We start from the raw sequence: 20,163 nt of genomic DNA, 5'->3' as shown, positions 1-20,163 counted from the left end.
ATATCCTAACCACTGAGAAATCCCCACCTGAGAACAAATCAGTGCTCACACACCAACAACTTTAGCAGAACATCTTGATGCTGAATGGTACCATTTTTGTTTGCTATCCTCTCAACACACCTGACTGACATTACACCAAAACATCCTTCTTTTAAGAGTCATTCAGAACAAGAAATGCAGAGCCCTAAGACTACTGTGATGGTAACTGTGCGATAACATCTTACACCAGATGGCAGGTGCACTGCTGCTTCCCTTTGAGATACCTGAATTTCAATCTGAACATGGAATTTGTGTCCATTTTCCCCACGGAGCTCAGTTTTCACCCTCTGTAAAGGCTGACAAAGCAGAGCACAGAGAAGCTTTGTGGCCAGCAGGGAATTGGGCACAGCCCCCAGCCTCCTGTAAAGCTCTTCTGCATCGGCCTGCAGCCACAGGGAGGCTGCACACAACCATCGCCTTCCAGAAAACACACACAGGCCCAGCAGGACGATGCCACACTCTTAGGAAGCAGCAGAAATGTAAAAGGGGAAGGAAAAAAATGATTTCATAGATGCACATAGCTATTGTTTGGATGCACATCTTTCAGATGCTTTCACTCAGCACCATAACTTAAGGCTGAACAGAAATATCTAATGGACAAAATTTCACTCTTACAAATGCAAGGAAAGCGCTTGAACAAAACTTTATGTATGCATAGATCAGTGCATTTATGCTTAATAGGGCAGCTATTCTGCCTGCAGAGCAGACCACAGAGCCTTGCAGCGCGCTCAGCAGCACCCAGCCCAGCAGCACATACACATGGCCATGCAGGTGCAAGCACAAGGACACATCACCACCTGCACAGCAGCCTCACGGTGCAGCTGGAACCATTTTGGGTTCCACCACAGTGCTGTGAAGATGCTGTCATCTTCCTGTTCCACGGGAAGCCCCCGACTGCTTCACACAGAGGATTTGCTCACACTTCCAAGCATGTGTTTGTGTTGCAATGGGAACACCAAGCAGGATGCTGCAAAGCGAGGGTTCTGCACGCAGAACCAACTCCAGCATCAGATAGAGCCATTACATTTCAACAGATGAAGGGCTTACCAGATAAGGAGCTCAAGTCCGCTTCCATACAATGAGTCCATGTCCTTCCTAAAACAAACTCACTGGTAACTGCTTCTTTGAAGCCAAGATGTGCATGGTGACCTCAGATCCACCTCAAGAACACCACTGCTAAATAGACTTCTAACTGCTAACAGGTTCAGGCTGGAACCTGAAGCCCAGCTCGCCTACCCCTGTACTGGCTCTCTCCCCCTCATCTACAACAGTATCAATCCATGAAACAACAAATTCTCCTTCAGGAACTGGATATATCCATTTTCTAGGAAAAAAGACAACTCCCCAGTACATCACAATTTTCCTGTTTTAACAATACGAGCCCCTGCTTGAACTTACAGTAACTTGTAAGAGTTATTGACCCTATTTCCACTCCAGACAAAAAAGCAGGACCAAAGACAAACATTGCTCTTTAGATCCCTTATCCATTAAGACATCAGATTTTATCAAGGTCACCCACAGCAAGAGAGAACGAAGCATGGAGTTTATTTCCTGAACTTGTAAAATTAGAAACCTCAAAAGCATTTGGTAGAATTAGTTCTAATTTGTTCAAAGCTTAAGCATGCAACTGGCAATGTAACAGCACGACAGCCGTAAGGATGACCTGTTGTCAGCAACAAAAAGGTTTTGAGGAACCACTGAAAAGCAATTCTGTACCTCCACAGAACATCAGCTCAAGAGGATGATGCTGAGAATCATTTTACTTTGGTCAAAACCATCTACCCTGAGAGATTTCGGAGGCTGTCCAGAAGCAGCCCTGTCTCTAGAAAAAGCTGTACACAGGAAGCTGTATTTCCCCAGAACTCTACCAATCCCATGGGTGTTATGACATTACAAAGCAAAACCACAAAAATCCCCTCCAAAAATCCACAGCATCAGTATTATGGATCTCACAAGTCCTAAAATTTTGAGTTATTCCTAACAATTGAGTGTTGAACTGAGTTGCAGCATCTTGAAGAGATCGGAGACAAGAAGTGTGCCATCCAAGAGGCCATTTGCCTACAGCAACTGGGCTGTTCTCAGTCACAGCTGCAGTCAGTGTCAGGATTCAACTTAGTGCGGGAAAATGCTGCAGATTCACAGCTATTTCCCATGCAGTAGGTGCACTGAAGCAACAAAACATACAGACCAAGCTGCATGCAAGTAATGAAGAGCAGGGCAAAACATCAGCCCCCTTCTGAATTCAAAACAAGGTGAGCCGTGCTCTCTTAGGTCCAAAAGGCACTGTTATGCTCCTGGCTTTTGGAAAGAAGAGCAAAACATACAATAGAAAAAGAGACTACTGCTTGTGAACTGAAACTGCTCTGAAATTAAGGAGGAATTTGATGCAACGCTTACATGCATGCCTAAGATGAGCAGAGCTCAACAAATAGCTTTCTTACATTCACAGGACGCAGCTCATATTCCCAATGCATGCTACTTTCCTACCAGGGTACAGAATTACTGACTTGGGTTTGTGACCTGGTGCCACAGGAGGGGTAGCCATACTCCTTGCTTCTTCCTCCTCCCAAACTGCAGGAGATATTCAATAAGACGAAATGGCAGAAGAACTATCCACTTGGACACAGGATCAGCTTTCCCTTCCTCAGCAGGCTCACGGGTCAGCAAATAGCAGCCCAGCAAAGGAAGCAGCAGGAGATGGCAGAGGGGTGGGGAGAGCATCATGAGGCCCCGTCTGTCAGCAGCCGCCCTCCATCAGGGCAGGGCAGCTGTAACACAGCTACTTTTACAATTTCCAAAACAAGAGCAGGTTTTATCAACTTGCTCTTCTCTGCTTAGCCCAGAATGACGAGGAAAAGAGCTGCTCTGCTGCTTCTGCAGGAGAAACCAAAGGAGCAAGAGAACAGAGCCAGGAGCCACATGAGAGCAGCACAGATGTAGGGTGCAGCACAAGTTGGAGGCCTGGAAGATGTAGCAATGTGCAGCTAAAATATAAAAGGAAGAGAATTAGAGAGGGGCAGAAAGGGTTTAAGAGTTCATTTTGTACACTGAGACTGTATTAGTGGATGTCAGCAAACAAAATGAAAACAAGGAATAATACAATTTTAAGGCATGATTTTCTATAGCCTCCTACCTTTGAAGCAAGTCACCTCTAGGAAAACAGGCACAAAGGGGTAAGGGGCTGAAAAAGCAGTGCTGTCCAGGCTTCCCCACCAACTCAGGATGCCTTTTTTGTGAGTAAGAGCCTAAGTACTGCCCTGAAACTCCCTGAAGAAATTGCCATTTGGCCTCCCTGAAGTTAAACCCAGGCTCCAGCCCTGCTCTGGCTGTGTTTCACAGGCATTCCTCATTAAGAAGCATTCATTAGCTGTCCAAATGTCAGCCCTGCACGCACCAACTCCAGTGCTGAGAGCTGCAGGGTGCTGAGCACTAAGCCTTGATGACAGCGGCAGGGACAAGGCAGCTGCATCAATGCAGATCTGCATTTCTTCTCAGCAGCACTGCATGCCAGGTGCTATAGGGTCTAGTTAGTGCAAAAGGCAAATTTCCAGCCTCTAAACGAGTTTGTACTTAAAGCAGGATTACTACCAGTTCACCTCGCTCATTTTAAATTACAAAAGTTTCACATAAAAACATCCATACATTTTCATGGACTGCAGTTTGCAGCTCACTGCACTCAGGCATATAATGCTAACCATGCACATCCACCTTACAGCAAAATGAAAAGAATAATGCTCCACATTGGATACTGAGGATGGCTATGGACATGCACTTTCTGGCTCTACAAAGGTGAAAACAGAGGACAGAGCAGTAGTGAAGGAGCTTTGCAATCGCGCAGCTTGAGGTTAGAAAATAGCTATCCTTCTATTCCTAGCATAGCAGCTGGCTCAAATAACTGGCTAATGCACTTAACCCAGCACTCTGCACACTTTTTTTTTTTTGTTTTGCTATGTATAGATTGGAGATAGCTACGTGCGTGAGCAGCACTTGGTGAACACCCAAGATCTGTTTGCTAACCAAACACAAATAAAGGAACAATTTCACACTATACAAAATAATTCGCCCAAATCTGATGTTTGGGTATTCAGCATGGCCTTAAAACTGAAATTCAGATTAATTCGTTCGGTTTGCTGTGCTTGTCAACGAAGGGTTAGATTAATAGTTAGGAAAACATAGGCATATGCATTTTAAACACAGTGAAGGCTCCAGTTCAAAAGAAGGCATCAATAAGGAAACTGCACAGCCTTGGGCACAGCTGTGCTCACCCCATGGGTAGAGCAACTGCTTGACTAGAGGGCAGGAGGAAAACTCAGCTTAGGACAGCAGGACTGAGGTTCTGCTTTTCTCAGGGTTCACTTTTTTAAGCACATGGCTTACACTAAAGCACACTCAGGATGCTTCCATATGTTCTGCATGACAAATATTTCTGTTCAATTGGAACTACTGTTGCATTACTCCCATTTATAGCCACAATTACGTCTATCACTTCCACATGCCTCCCCACAAGCTCTTCTTTCAATTTAGTATCTTGCCATATGTGCGATACAAGTGCAAGCATCCAAAGACAGCTTTTAACTTGGAGTTTGATAGGAGTTCTGCTGCTACTTGTATGCTCATCGAAAGCAGCACATTAATATCTCCCAGAGTAACCAGATCTGGTCACCAGCTAAAACATCACCATCCACCCACACACACTCACAGCCTCAATTAAGGAGACAACTCTCCTAAGTGTTTATAATTACAATGAGCTTCCAAACAGCGCCAGGTTAGCTGCTTAACATGGTATGTACAAACACCATCACACAGCAGGCTACATCTGGGAACCAGAGTTAGCACTTCCCTACTAGCAAGAAACAAACCAGACAGTTCTGACTCATATTTAAATGAAGTCTTAACTGCTGGGATTAACTAATATGCTAGTTAAAACCACTTGAAGCAAATGCAGCCAAATCCCCACATGCAGGAAGGGGAGAACCCCTTTAATGTAGGAACTGAAACAGCCCCAAAAGGAATTTGGGAGGCAAGACTCCTTGGCTGGGAAGCTACCAGGAAGCATTCAGTTCCTGTACTAAGTAATGCCACTGCTAGGAGAGGCTTGCTCTGGAGCCATCAGCAAGGCTGCATGTTGCTTGGAGGTCCTGCAAGAAGCAAATCCTGGTACAACACATCATAGGGCTATTCCTTCTATTATCTTCTGCAGGCTCCAGGAAGTCTTATGTGCAGAGTAAAACTCCTACAGCATCACATAAAGCACAGAAAAAGGTACGTGGCTGCTTATTGCCACGCAGGCAGCCAGATGACCTTGCAGCAATAATGGGACTGTTAACACACGTTTGCTTTCCAGCTGACAGTTCCATTACCACTCCTGCCTACTCTATTCAGACATGGGAGTTTGTCAAGCAGCTCATAAGAAAAGTGAATATCCCAAAAGAGAATTTCAGAAGAAGCTGAATTAAATAACTGATTATTCTTGGTGCTTAAGAAATAAATACATGCACATACACTTCCTTGTGACAACCTCCCAAGGGAAAATTTGTAAAATAAGCACAGTGTTTATTTAACTCAGAGAAGCAATTAAGCCATTAAGAAGAGACCAAAGTAGGCATTATGCTAATTAGCCCTTAATTGAATGCATTCGCAACAGTGACACACAAACTGCAGCACTAACAGCTACCTTCCATGCTCACTGCTTCCTGACCTGGGAATGCTGCATAGCACACCCACATCTCACCAGCAGCACGCATCCAACACAGAGCTGGTTTCCAAATGCCAGTCCGGAACTGCTTTTCTTAAGCTCTTATCTACTGCTGTGGAGATATCCGTTACTACTTTAGGATCCTAACAGGCTTAAGTTTACTTAAATATAAATAATTGCATGTAAGTTATTTTTATCTACTTCTCACGATATGGCATGTGATGCTAACAAGAATCCAATTACAGCGTTTGCCTGCTCTGCACATCTACCCTAAGTGCAGCTGTGTTCTGATGTGGCTGTAGCACAGAGTGGAGCACAGAGGTTCCTGCACGCTGCAAGGCACCAGATGTCAGCAGGGAGAAAGTCAATGCCAAGTCTGGCAGCCCCAGGAAGGCAAAGCTATATAACCTGAGGAGCTTGCTCAGAGAAGCGCCAGACAGCAACCTGCAGGCTCTCAAAGCACCAGTCAGTCGCCAGACCTTCCTCATCCTCAGCATGGAGGTGCAGGGACAGCGTTCAGCACCAAGAGCCGTGGGGAAGGCATCACAGAACCTGAGCTCCCTGCAAAAACAGGGCTGCCAAGCACAGCTCACAAAGGACTGTCTAGAAGTCTGCAAAATTGCCCCGGGGGCTACAGTAAAACAGCCAAAACGCACAATTCAGAACACTTTTTCCAGTCAACAACTATTGCATCTCCTATTTCCAAGGACAGGAGTAAACAAAGTAATTTTCTAATTGCCCTGGCAGCAGTGGTAGGCACCACCTGACAGGAAGCCGTCTGCTCCAGAGCATTAAAATAGAAAAGCAGCAGCCAAGGTACCCAGTTGCCAAGAAAATTACAATATGATAGTCTTAATTATACTAATTGTACTTCCTGGTATTGAGGCAGGATTAATATAGTATTTCTTATGGTAGATTTCATAAACACAATTGGTTTCAGCTTAACTCTTTATAATTGTATTTCACAGTTCCTTCAAACAATTAGCCACCAATTACATTTGCTCTGTTTTGTGGATGACTCTTAAACATTCAAAATATCAGAATCCTTCCCCAAATGAGGCAAATCCCTCCTGACTTGCTGGGTAACCCAACAACTCCTTAGAGAGCTTCCTGCAAGCACTGCTGCTTCCAGCTTCCATCTTGTCACCCAGGCAGGAAAGCAGCCTCCAGGGGACAGACAAGCTAATGTGGGGAGATGCACATCAGCTGCATGATAAGGCACTGACCATAGTGTAATTTAGATACACAATACATAAACACTTACATAGAAACCATGGTCAGATTTATAAAATGTAATGTTTCCTCCTTGGTTATGGAACATCCCATATCACTCTTCTGACAACAGGCAATTCCTTTCATGTCTTGCTCTTTTCCTGGATGCCTTCCTCTAATTTTGTCCTTTTCAGCAAGTTAAGAGTAAAATTTAAAAGGAGCTTATAAACAGGAGGGAGACAGACTCTTTACACGGTCTGATAGCAAGAGGACAAGAGGGAATGGTTTTAAATGAAAAGAGGGGGGGATTTAGGTTAGCTGATAAGAGGAAGTTCTTTACTCAGAGGGCAGTGAGGCCCTGGCACTGCTGCCCAGAGCTGTAGGTGCTCCATCCCTGGAGGTGCCCAAGAGCTATGGGTGAAGCCTGGGCAGCCTGAGCTGGTGGGGGGGCAGCCACAGGGGTCCAGGACTGGCTGGAATTTAAGATCCTCTCCAACCCCAGCCATTCTATGATTTGATGAATCTATCTCTGTATGCATAAACGTTCAGAAATCAGCAAGATGCAGAAGCAGCTCTAAGGCTTTGATGCTCAGGTGTGGAAGCTGAACTTCAGACCCCACTTGTTCCCCCGACCAGTGCCCCACTCATCATCGGCTCCTCATCGAACTCAAAGCTTCTGGCCCACACAATTGAGAATGACTGGCATTGTGTTTCAGTCCCCTCTCCAGGCACAGCTCCAACACTTACAACAATTCAGCTACAAATGTTCAAAAAATGTTATTATGAGATAGTATCTTCTGCCAAGATAAAACAACATTCAGTCTATTACAGCGAGGTCACTCCTAGCAACCCAGCCAAGCTGGCACCTGAAAAGACTAACCCTTAGCAAAGGTAAGCAAGCCACAGAGAACATGCATGTTTCTAAAACTCTTGGGCTCAATTTTAATCAGAAAACTACAGCCTAGCCTTCCTCAAAATGTACATCACTTCAGAGATGACATTTGGGTAAGTATGACACCAGCAGTTATAGGACAGATAGTCCCTTGCACATGTTTGTTTGTCTGAAAGCTCTCTAGATGCATCAAAAACACATTAAATTTAGAAGACAAATTCCTACTCTAGATTTGTTTTGTAAACATGTGAATGATACCACCAGATGGTGATCTACAGCCTTTGAGGCTGTCCAAAGTTACACAGCTTCACACTGGATAGCCTGGCCCAGTGGGGCTTTTTTCTTTGTTTTCCTCTTCAGGTCAGTCTTGAACTCGACTCAGTGATTTCTAATGGCATCAATTCTTCAAATTTTCACTCAAAGTAGTGAAAATATTTTCTATATAAAAAATAATTGATGTTACACAGAGTCCATGACATTCGGTGACTATGAGAAAGCAGTGGTGCAGAAGAAACGATACAATAACACACTTTGTATCTCAACATAGGACTGGTTAGATTGGCAGAGTGAAAGCTCTCCTACCCAGCAGTGTGATGAGGAGATCCAAAAGCACAATCAACAGCTCAGTCCTGGATAGCTTCCAGCAACCTCTACACATTTGTTTTCTTACGGTGGGCATAAATACAATTGAAAATCCAGTTTACATTCTTCACCATAAAAAAAAAAAATTCACAGTAATTCAATTATTACTACTCGAGCTGTGATTTTTCAAACTAAGAATAAGAATCAGCACAATGATAAAAGCCCAGAAAAGCTTCTGAGTAACAACATGCTTCATTTCATCCACAATCCCAAGCCATGTCATCTTCTACCTTACTTTCACGTTCACTTATGGATTACCTGCCTTGCTGCCACAGGGATGGACCCAACACCTTCAGCCTCCCTCAGAGGGGGAACTTGATCAGGAAGGAATTCCCAAGGTGAAGTACATATGTGGAAACTGCCACCAAGCATCTTTCATTAACCCCCTGCATTCCTCGAATGGGTAACTCAAAGCAAATCTGCACGTGAAGTCTGCTGCTTAACATCTCATCACGGGTTAACAGTCTGACAGCATGGAAAGGAAGTGGCTGCCTTAGCCACTTAATAAATATCATTAAAAACGCCTGAAACTGGCATAGTGGATAGTCACAATGGACCACATGAAGTTAATAAAAGCCATAAAACTGGCAAACTTGTTTTGTGGAGAATATAAAGTGTGTTTCTTGCAAGAAATAGTTCTTGACATGCTAAAATACAGAAAGAACACCAGTAGCACCAGGAGAAGCATTGTTTTGTAAAGCAGAAGGGTTTTCCAGCCTCAGACTATTGTGATTAGAGAACACAATACATACTGATAGCTCCTAGAAGAAAGAATCCAGGGAAAATCCTGATAGAATGAACAGAGGTGATTCCTTCTACCACCAGGAAGTCTGGCAGAACCAACAGGGAAAGTTAATGGCTCCCTGTATTTGGATAACAGACCCTCTTTGAATCAAGGTTAACATCAGTTCCCACAGCAGCTACTGCTGGTTTTGGCAAGAGCAGGCAGCACTCCAGTTTCCAGCGCTTTCCTTGCAGCCTATTAGGAGGAGCATCACACCAAATGCACAGGGACTTACCAGATCTTCTGTCTGAGACAGATCACACCTCAGTGAAGCCAGCACACCTGCACACCCACCAGCCTTCCTGCTGCTCAGCTCCCTACTTCCTCTTCATTTATTTCCTCTCCAGAAGATTACAAAACAGGGTAAGACTCTTCCAACCAAAGTATACAAATAACTATTTCTGGTTCTAACAGCTCACAATGGCTTTACTGTGTAAATTCTAATGTTTAGCAAACTCTGCAAATTGTGCTTCACCAGGAAGAATTTTTCATTGCATATACAAAATATGAACCAGAATCAAAAGGGCAAAGAATAAAAAGGATAGGAAAGCAAACATCTGTCTGTGAAGAGTAGCAGAGGAATTTAATAAGGCTGATAGAATCGTTTCTGGCTCTTCTGGCCAACAAACATAACTGCTTCAGATTAAAAAGGCTGCATATAATTGCTTTGCTAACTTAGAGCTGTAGCTACACTAATGCACTTTAAAAAGACTGAAAGCACTGACTAATGTGTTTGCAATGTCTGTAGCCCGAGTAGACTGTGTGAAGAATGTGGATCTTGGATTTTAACATACTGACACCATCGATTGGAATGTACTGGTCCTACAGCTGAAGGATTATTTACATGTGAGCAGGACCTACACAAGATAATGCAGCATTTCAGCAGAGCCAGATTTGTTTTTACCAATGTAGACACACAGATTTCCTATATTATGGGGAGAAATCCACAGATATTGGAAGACACATTCACAATATATTTACAAAACCAACCAAGCTTGAAATTACAGCCCATCAGGCTGCACATTTTAACACTCGTGTTTATCTGTGGAATTAGGTCACCAGGCTTTAAAGACATTCCCCAGCAACAGCTTCCTAAGAACTCAAATAAAAAGAAGAAAAGCCAGCTAACACGACCAGCTGCCCTGCTGGCTCACGTGCTGCCATGCAGCAAAGTGGGACATGCTGCCTGTCTGTGCCTGCATGGTTGGATCCTGCAGCCCTCAGCGGCCTCCTGCTCACAGAGGCCACGTCAGCAGGGCCGGTGCTGGTGCCAGGTCACATCCCAGCTGCCTGCAGCAGGCTCCTATGGAGTGCCTCGGGTCGCTGTGGGGCTCCTCCAAGATGCTCAGAGCCTGCAAATCCCCCGGCTCCAGCAGCACTTCTCTCCCTTTCGCTCATCATGGTACGTATTACACTCAACTTGGGAAGGATCAAGCCAAATCAAAACTTTTTATAAGGGTTCTTCCCCCCCACCCCTCGTCTTTCCTCCTGTGCCTTATGTGGAAAACTATAAAGAAACAACAGCTACTGATTTGCTATTCTTCATCAAAAGGGATTTTCACAGGACTGGGCATTCTACACACCAAATCTACTGCAGGTGCACCTTACTCAGGATTGATTCCACACGCATCCTCAAAATATCCCAGTGATTATTCTTAGCTTCACCACTTCACAGCTGATAGTGCCCAGATTATTCTCACAGTAAACAAAGCATCCTATTGTTTACTTTGGGCTCTCGCACGGTTTCCTATGCTTTATTCTGGTGAGCTAAAAACAAAACCTATGAGATGAAAGAAGATTGGTGCTACAACCTTAAAAGGAAAAAAAAAAACCACCATTCTGATTAAGTTAGCACCTCCTTCCTCTCTCTTCTCATAGAGGATTTCCACACAAATTTCACAGAGGTGTGGAAATAACACGAGGTGACCAAACACTACATGGCCAAAACACGATAAGCTGCTTTCAGAGCTGATGCAACTGGTAGATGGGATTCTCACAACTCATTTCAAGCTCACACCGATTAAGAAAGCCAGCTGCCTGAAGCTGCCCTGTGTGCCCCCATCTTCTCTGGCTCCTTCCACCCCCAGGCTCTGACCCTCCATCCCCTGCTCCCATGGGTTTTCCCAGCCCTGCTCCCATCCTGCCCTCCCCCGCTCCGCCCAGCAACACCAGTTATCAGCCCATCCTTTGCTTACATGGTGGCCCATCTATTTTCAACTTTTTCCTTTCCTCCAAGAAACTGAGTCACTTCCTCATTTCCAATCTCGTACTGAAGGCAGAAATAAAAGACTTCTTTTTGTTTGCTTAGATTATAGCAGGCACTAACAACCTCATTTTCATTTACACACACATTCCTCATGCTTTGATCTACACCCCTTTGCCTCTTTGGCATTCTCCATTCCTTCTCATTTTCACCAAAAACTCTCCAAGTTTAAAACTTGTTTAAAAAAAAGACAATTTTCTGTTAGCATCGATTCTCAGCTTTTTGAAGAAATCCACCCACACAAATTAAGGGAATAAGAATTCCAGAAAATCTTTCATTTGAGAAACCACTGCTGGATTTTTAGCATACTTCTTGCCTCCCTCCCCATGTCACTCACTTTTGGAACAACAGAAAAAGAAGCATACAGTTTAATTCATGTATTCCTGGCTTCACAAGATAAGAACACAGAAGGGCCCTACAGCTCTTTGAGTCCAGCAAAACACTTGAAAATTATCACTGGAAGTTGAGCATCGATATTAGTAAACTCCATGTGCTTATTACCCTGTTTTCATTTCTAAACGTAACCCCTCCACACAAACCACCCAAAGGTAACTTAGATTCCTGTCTTAATTGGATATTCATGCTTAAACATAGCTACAATCCTTCCACGCCGCAGCATATTTACATCTTATTCCTGAAAACATCACCAATCAGAAATCCATTTAACACTGTCTTTCAGGGCTGTGCTGAAGGCCTGTGCAGTGCTAGGACTGGTGCACAGCCTCCTTTCACAGGCATGTATTTATTGTTTCTTTGCACATCACCTTCATGCTTCAGTATTCCAAATCCAGAGTTGCTGTATTGAACAAAAACTGGAGGTAAGTTTCAGGAGAGTGCTCAAGAATGCTTTATTTTCAGCAGTGCTGTAACACACCCATGAATTCAGTGTGTTGAGAGAGCACAAAGGGGCCTCGCTGCCCCACTGCCACTGCTTCTGGAGGAAGCACCTTATCACTCACAAGAGTTCTGCCATGTCTCTGTCAGCTCTCTGCTCCTCACTCACGCAGCCTGGAGTTGATTGACTGCTCCACACAGCAGCTTTCCCATTGTTCTGTTCCCCTGGGTCAGTAAGAGCTGGAGTCCTGATAAGCTGCAAAAGGACAACGGCATTCGGCTCCAAGTAAAAAAGACAGCAGGAACAGACTTCTCCTGGACAGAGACTGTCAGGCCAGTGTGGTGAGAAGGAAACCTGACAGCACCCTGGGCACAAAAGCACTTCTCTGAAAGAGCAGATTTATCCTTCTCTTTAAACAACTCCTCTTGAAGAAACGAGTCCCTCTTCACATTCCCAACTGCCCAAACTCCTGCCCCTGCTTAATGCTCTTAGGATGGATATAAACTATGCCCAGAGGACAGAAGTACATTAGGCATCGCAGCTCACCTCTGGCCACACACAAAAGGAAAGCAGAACAGGAAACAACACTTAAGCACATGGAATGTCAATTACAGGTACATGCTTCAGTTTTAAAGCATTTTAGAGGTGTGATTTTTCAGGACTGGGGGAGGCTGTTTTATCTGACTTTATGATACAATCAGATAAAGGTCCAAGTTTGAAGCACACATAGTTCAGCAGTAGAGATATTTCAGCCACACACAAGTTGATACTTCAGCCCAAAAACAATATCAGAACTTTCAGAACTTAGGCAGTGTATACAAGAGAGCGTGCATAGGCTTGTAGTCAATACAACAGCTCTACCAAATAAGAGACTGTCTTACACCACAGACTCTCAGTGAATTTTATCAGATTGCTGACGAGTACCAACCAAACCCTGCCAGCACAAGTATGTTAAAAATATAGGGAATGTGGGATAACGGGGTTTCAAGTTTTATTCATTCAAATATGTTGTGTGAACAACACTTAGAACGTGAAAAAAACAACTATAAATACTACCATAATTTATTTCTAATGGAAGAAATAATACACTAGGCAATAGAAAAGCATTCACTTCAGATAGCAGCACACAGCTTTATTACTCTGTTAATTGCCATATGGATCAACTTCTTACCACACAGCATACTGGCTATAAATCTCAACAAGTAATTAATTGTAAATTGCTGCTATTATTGCTCATCAAGGCTGAATAATGGTGAATGGTGTTCAGAGGAGCTTCTGTAATGTCTATCACAAACAACTATTAGTCTCTTATTTCCACAGGGACAAAATTTTGAGCAACAAACACACCCAGACCTTAGGTACATCCAAACAGCTCATGGACACACACGTCCCATTCCTTTGGATGATCTCATCCTGAAAAGCTTTTTATGATGACATCGCTCCGCGTTTTTCTTGTAAAAAATGAATACTTGGAAAGTCAACAAATGAAAAAGTAACACCAGCTCCTATTTATTTTGATAATTTTAGATCTGGGAAACTCCTGAAACAGGGTTCTGCGTAACGATGACGTTCGTAGGACTGTGACCCCAGTCTACCAGGACTTAGCATTCAGCTAACCTCTGGACAAACGGATGTCAGCCCTCAGACAGACTGTCACTGTGTGCTGCTGCAGGGGCATGCAGAGGCATTCCTTACCAACGTTCCCACATACCATTGGCAACAAGGCACTGTAAGGCACTGTAAGGAATGTGCCGTGCAGGGTCGGAGCATGCACAAAGGACACCACCAGAACCACCGCAGTCAAAAAGACAGGCTTAATTTACTAGCTAGAAAGTTATCACTGATTGATAGATTTTTCCCTCTAACTACTTTTTAAGGAAAGGTTTTTGAATGACTAGGACACTGAGATTGCTGCTTAATAGCACATGAGCTGGGAAGGATGGGAGAAGCAACACCTCCTACCTTCCCCTTCTCAAAAAGGGAAAATCTTAAGCTCAAAAACTATCATTGAAAGCAGTACAGCAAAGTCTATTCTCTTTAAACTTTGATCAAACCTTCTTGTATTTACTGCAGGCTGAGTTCTACCTAGGGAATTATCTGCTTCCCTTCAAAGCTGTATTTGCTACGAGGTAGAAGCCTCTTTTCATAGTACTTAATAGACAGCCTGAAAGGTCTTTTGTCACTTCTCCCTTCAGACCCATTAAAAGATTTTGTGTGGTCCCTCTCATTAAAAAAAAAAATAGAGAAGCACTGTTTATCATATTTACACAATTTTAGAGAGAAGTAGAAGAGCAACCAAAAGACTGCTCACACACTTTTATTTAATACAACATAATTAGCCAGCTCTGGTTATAAGGAATCAATTAAAGAACCAATTAAAAATTCTGCTCAAAACCAACCTGAATTCTCCAAATACTCTGCCATGTCTATGCACCTCTATTCATTTAATGTCACTCCTGATGCCCACATAAAAACAACTTTTTTCCCCTATGTATCCATTTAATCATTACCAACTATAAGTACAACTCATTAACTCTCATTTGTATTTAGCATTTGGTTATAGAGAAACACATTAAAAATGCTGAACTAAAGAAAATTCATGACTTATTTCTGAGATACTGAAGTCCCACAATAGATACGGCAGCCACACCTGCAACTTCTCATTCATAAGCATTTCACTGTATATTCAGAATTACATACCACATTTTCACAGAGCTCAGAGCATTAAGTTTTGAGCATAAGTTTTCTGTAACAGTCAAACGCTCACCTGCACGTCCCAGTACCCTCTTACCTTGAATGCACTGCAGGGTTCCATCCTCAGCCCTTATTGTAAAGGTTTCACCTGGATTCACTTGAACCAAAAAGACCTGCGGAAAGAAAACCACATTTGTTTCACTATAATGATTGAACGTGACATTTCTTCAACCCAGCAGTTGTGCTCTCAGTGCTGCAGAAAACATTAAGGGGTGGAGGAGGGGAACACACCCCTATCCCACACCTTGGGTACCAGCAGGAACCAGCTGAGATTTACAACTTGCCTGCTCACCTAACTTTAGGAGATGAAATGAAGATTTAACTCAGCTGTGTGTAATCCAAATTAGGGCTTCAGGTTCCACCTGCAAACTCAAGACAGTGAGTTGAACTAAATGGCTAAAAGCTGATAGTAAGGGACATAAATCTTCAGACCATGACACTTCAGAGCAGACTCCAGCATGAAGGATCCAACCATACCATCATTTCAGGCCCACGGGAATAAAAGATTTTACTTAAGCAAAGTCCATAGACAGATACAGTTCAACAGCTCCACTGTCCAAGTGTAATGCAAAGTCCTGCACAAGCTGCACTCATCTTTATTAACTTCCAGGTGTCCAAAGTCAGAATGTGAATGGTTTGAAGATTTGCCACTCAGACTCATTTCTTTAATGAAGAACTTCACTGAAGGCAAACCATCATTTATCACTGCTCTTGCTGCTTATGAAACATTCTACTCAAACACAGTCCTGTTAACTCTGCATCGCTAGAGAGTTATGAATATCTGAATTAATCTTGGTATACTTTGAAAATGCATGTAGATCTACATCTGCGATCTCTCAGTTTAGATCCCATTCACGTTCTAGGACACCTGCATGCAGAATTTAATCGTTCAATCTGGGATAACAGAACTAGAATTAACATTCTGTTTCTGAAATCTTTAACCTAAATGCATAGGGTAATTACTGCCTATGTGACCCTTTGAATTACAGTAATCCTACAGAAACCCATTAATGCAGTGACACTTTTAAAGCATGAGCTGGAAACCAGAGGACTGATATACAGGAAAGCCATTATTTTGTCTGCAACAACAACAACTTGTCAGAGAATGGTGACTGGGCCAGTCCAGCAGCCCAGCACAACCAATGGCTCAGCACAGGTAGGTGGCACAGGGCCACCCTACCCAACCTCTGAACCACCAATCTTCAAGCAACAGCACCTTTCAGAGCTTTGTGGAAAACAGTTAACTGCATTAGTATGTGAAAATAGGAACTTGGCACCTTGTTTGGCTTCAACAGTGCCCTGGCATGCTGCCCTGAGATCCACGGGTGCCCCATCCCTGGAGGTGTCCAAGGCCATGTATGGCCCTGGGAGCCTGAGCTGGTGGCACATCCCACCCACTGCACAGCTTGGGGCTGGGCAGGCTATAAGGTCCTTCCAGCCCAAAATACTTCAGGGGGAAACAGTCAGGCAAGATGCTACATCTTAACGAGAAAGCAGTGACTTGTAAGTGTACAGAACACCAAAATGCTCCTGCTTGCATTTGTTTTTCTCTGCATTTCGTACAGAGAGGCAGCAGCATGCGGAACCAATCTTCAGACAGGATCAACACAAATTCAAAGCATGCAGAAGAATAAACCAATAAAATGCTGAGAAATCAAGAGGTCAAGTGGTGTCAGAGCAGAGGAGAGCTCACTCCAAATGCTCTTCTAAATTTGTTAACAATTTCTATTGAAGCATATATGCAAAAAAATGTATATCTGATTCAGATGGTCTCCAAGACATCAGTCTGTCACATACAGCTTGACAGTAACAGGGTGCTTAAATCTTATGCCTTCCCAGTACAGCAGACTTTTTGGGAACAAAATTAAGAAGTGACCCCAAATTTTGCCCCAAAGTTTGCTGTGTCAGCTCAGCAGCACAAGCCCAGCCAGGTGACAGCTGCCACATTCCTGTAAGGCGCAGGACAGCCAGCCTCGTTCCTCAGGTGGACACACTCTGATCTCCTTTATTCCATGTTTATGACCCTAAAAAGCAAGAGCAGAGACACACAAGCACTGAGTGCAGCGCTCAGACAGCGAAAGCCAGTGGCACCAGGGCTTGGCACAAGCACCTTCTCAAGCAGGTGCCATCAAAAAGCTCACTGTGCTGCTGCAGAGATTGTACCAGATGAAAAGGAACCTGCCCCAAAACCAGAGTGTTCTACTCTGTACAGACAGGCCTCCTGCCTTCACACTCCCAGCACTTTGCAGCACACAGCTCAGCACCTACATGAAGCTGCTGAAACGCCTGGAGCAGAAGATGGGTTGTAAATCCCAGAACCCCCACAGCAGTGACAAGTGGATTAGAAACAGAGTAAGCAGCAGCTCTAGAAGGGACATGAAAGCATTCATTTCCACGATGGTTAATGGTATTAAAGTGTGGGAAACTTAAAAGAAGGAAAAAAAAAAAAAGTGAGTGATATCAATGCCATTTTGGGTAGTGCAGCGAAGGGAGATTAATGCCAGGCAAAGCCATCCTCAGCTCTGCCCTGCACAGCTCTGCAGTACTTATTCCCAGGAAGACAAAAACATCAAATGCTCCCATACAGTTGCCTTACATTACACCCGTGTCCCTTCTGCAGCGCTCTCCATCTGGCTGCTAGTAACAGCTAAGAGCTTTACCAGCTTCAGATGGCTCTTTTCTACACATTTAGGAGCTGATCTTTTGAGAAAAGTCTTCTGTCTCAGGCTCAGCCCTTCTGAGCACAGCCACAGCACAGCTCTCCATGCAGTCCCACAGCCTGGCCTCTCACCAGCTGGTCTCCAATGCCTTCCTACCACCAGCTTCTAACAGGGACTGCAATCACACCCTGGGCAAACACATCCTCGTAAAGCTTACACCTACTTATAGAGTAACGCAAAGAACCTTTATTAAGGAAGTCATTCTTACATGGAACAAGTCTGTTCCCACCTCACAAGTAATGGAGATATGTCTATTTCAGTAATTATGTACCTCTTAAAATCTTGTTAAAAGCAACCAATTAGTCCATTTTCTACTACACTGTGTGGAAATGAAGCAAAGCTTATATTCTAATCTCATACAGTTTTACAACTACCCTTCTAAAAGGTGAAAACATCAACTAGAGCTTCAGGAATAGGACAAAAATAATAAGAATAATGGCAGCTAGCAGTGTAATCAAAATCTGAGGGCTCATCCAGATTGCAGGCAAAAAGAATCCTGAAGGAAACCTGTAGTCCAGCTACAAAAACACAAAAAGAGAAGGTGAGGAGTTTTTCCTCATTTAAGATCTACAAATATGATCCAGTAAGTGTGTACGTAGAAAAATGACACTACTCAGAAGTGTTCTGCTGAGTCGTATTTGTGCATCACAGTGATCCTAACTACAGTGCGTCAGCAGTTGTTCTTTCTTGCTCTGAAACATTAGATGAAAAGTTAGCTTACAGGCAATGGAGGCATCTGCCAAGCAAGGCTGCTGAATCATCACTGATGGGGAAATTCAGTTTGACTGAGAACCTCACCTCAACCACTCCTTAGAATACTCCATTTATACTTTCAGTAATGCAGAAGGATCCATTGGACACTCCACCCCAGTAAATGGCTTCCAGGAAGGAAGAAAGGGGGTATTTTTAAGGAACAATTATGCTACCCAATACCAGTAAAATCGTTCCTTCACTTTAGCACATCAGTAATGGACTCGGTAAATAGAGCCATTACAAGCATTCTTTTTCTCCTTCAATTCACCGTACACTGTGCAGAAATATACATCTAGAATCATCACAGCAATGAAAGGTCTGTGTTGTTCTGAGAACCCAGAGAAGCAAACAGACTTGGAATCTTACAAGAAAAGTAGAAGTTGTTCTTCCTTCGTAGTTGGTGTAGCTCGAAATACAGCTTGGAGGGACAAACAAACAGTCAAAGGAACAAGTAGTCACAGAATGACAGTTTATGCTGATTCATGATGAAGCATTTATTTTGTTTTGGTTAAAATATTTTGCCAAAACGTCTCAGATGAGGAGAAAACCAAATTATTAGGGCAGATGTCCTATGAAGGTTAACCCAGGATGACAGGTCTGGGAAGCTACCAACAATCAGCTTGAATCTTGAGCCCACACAAGGCTAAAGACATCTATGGTCTTTGCATCACCCTACCTACCTCTGACTGAGCTCACTAGAGAACATATCCCAGAAAAAATATGAAAGCAACCACGAACATCAGAAGTCCACTCAAAATTCTCTTCTGACTCTAAGGTTTACAGTGAAGCACAGGGGTAATATACAGGACTGCAGCTATTACATTTAGGTGAGAAAGGAATAGTAGACATCATAGAACACTTGTCTCCATTTCTCCCTTGAAATCCCTTTTCACAATCTAGTTATCTAAGCACTTCAAGCTTATAACATCTCATCTCAGATACCTGTAAAATATCTGGACAACAGAAAAATAAAGCACAAGACTGACTTTCTGCAAAGCATTTACATCCATTATTTCTGATCCATCATTTAAATCCAATGAACACATAGTGCAAACAACCACACTGAACTGAATGATACACTCAGCACGCTGCTTTTGGAAGCCTTTCCAGCATAAGGGCAGATTTCTACCTGCTAGGAAATAACCTGCTCTCCTTGGTGCGTGGGGAAGCCAAGGCCTTTCTTCCACATCTTCAAAACCCCTCGACAGCCCACGGTTAGTTTATTTAAAGCAGTCACTTTCTGCAAAGCTCACTGACCTGCTGTGATCCGTCGCCATTCACAATGTGAGGCATCATGGCTACCTCCCCATTCAGCAGCGGCGGCAGCTCCAGCGGGATTTGGTCGGTCATCATCATTGTGACGTACATTCATGGAGAATTTTCCTCAACGGGCTTCCTGCAAGAGAAGCATCAGTTAGACACTGCAAAACCCTCTCATGCTTTCGTGGATTCTGCCCATAAAGCAGCAAACTGCTTTCATAACATCCACAGCTCAAAGCCAAATACCTTGATTTCCCATCCAGGATCCTGTAACAGTGTGGACTGACACCTGTAACACAGAGCAGACTTCCACT

The 20,163-nt window shown here is 43.5% G+C and overlaps 1 protein-coding gene across 1 annotated transcript in view; it reads right to left on the bottom strand.

Annotated features, from left to right (window-relative positions):
• Positions 1-20,163, bottom strand: part of FNDC3B (fibronectin type III domain containing 3B) — a 147,546-nt gene that overhangs the window by 103,261 nt on the left and 24,122 nt on the right. The window contains exons 2-3 of the mRNA XM_042881193.1: positions 19,847-19,985; positions 15,154-15,229 (exon numbers count right to left, since the gene is read on the bottom strand). Coding sequence (XP_042737127.1) covers positions 15,154-15,229; positions 19,847-19,957 — 187 coding nt within the window. The 5' untranslated portion in view covers positions 19,958-19,985. The remainder of the gene's footprint in view (positions 1-15,153; positions 15,230-19,846; positions 19,986-20,163) is intronic.

The sequence above is a fragment of the Lagopus leucura genome, unplaced genomic scaffold, assembly GCF_019238085.1.
Source record: "Lagopus leucura isolate 7727_CA_CO unplaced genomic scaffold, USGS_WTPT01 Super-Scaffold_100029, whole genome shotgun sequence".
Lineage (NCBI taxonomy): Eukaryota > Metazoa > Chordata > Aves > Galliformes > Phasianidae > Lagopus > Lagopus leucura.
The sequence above is the reverse complement of the archived record's forward strand: the minus strand, read 5'-3'. Positions and strand labels throughout refer to the sequence as shown.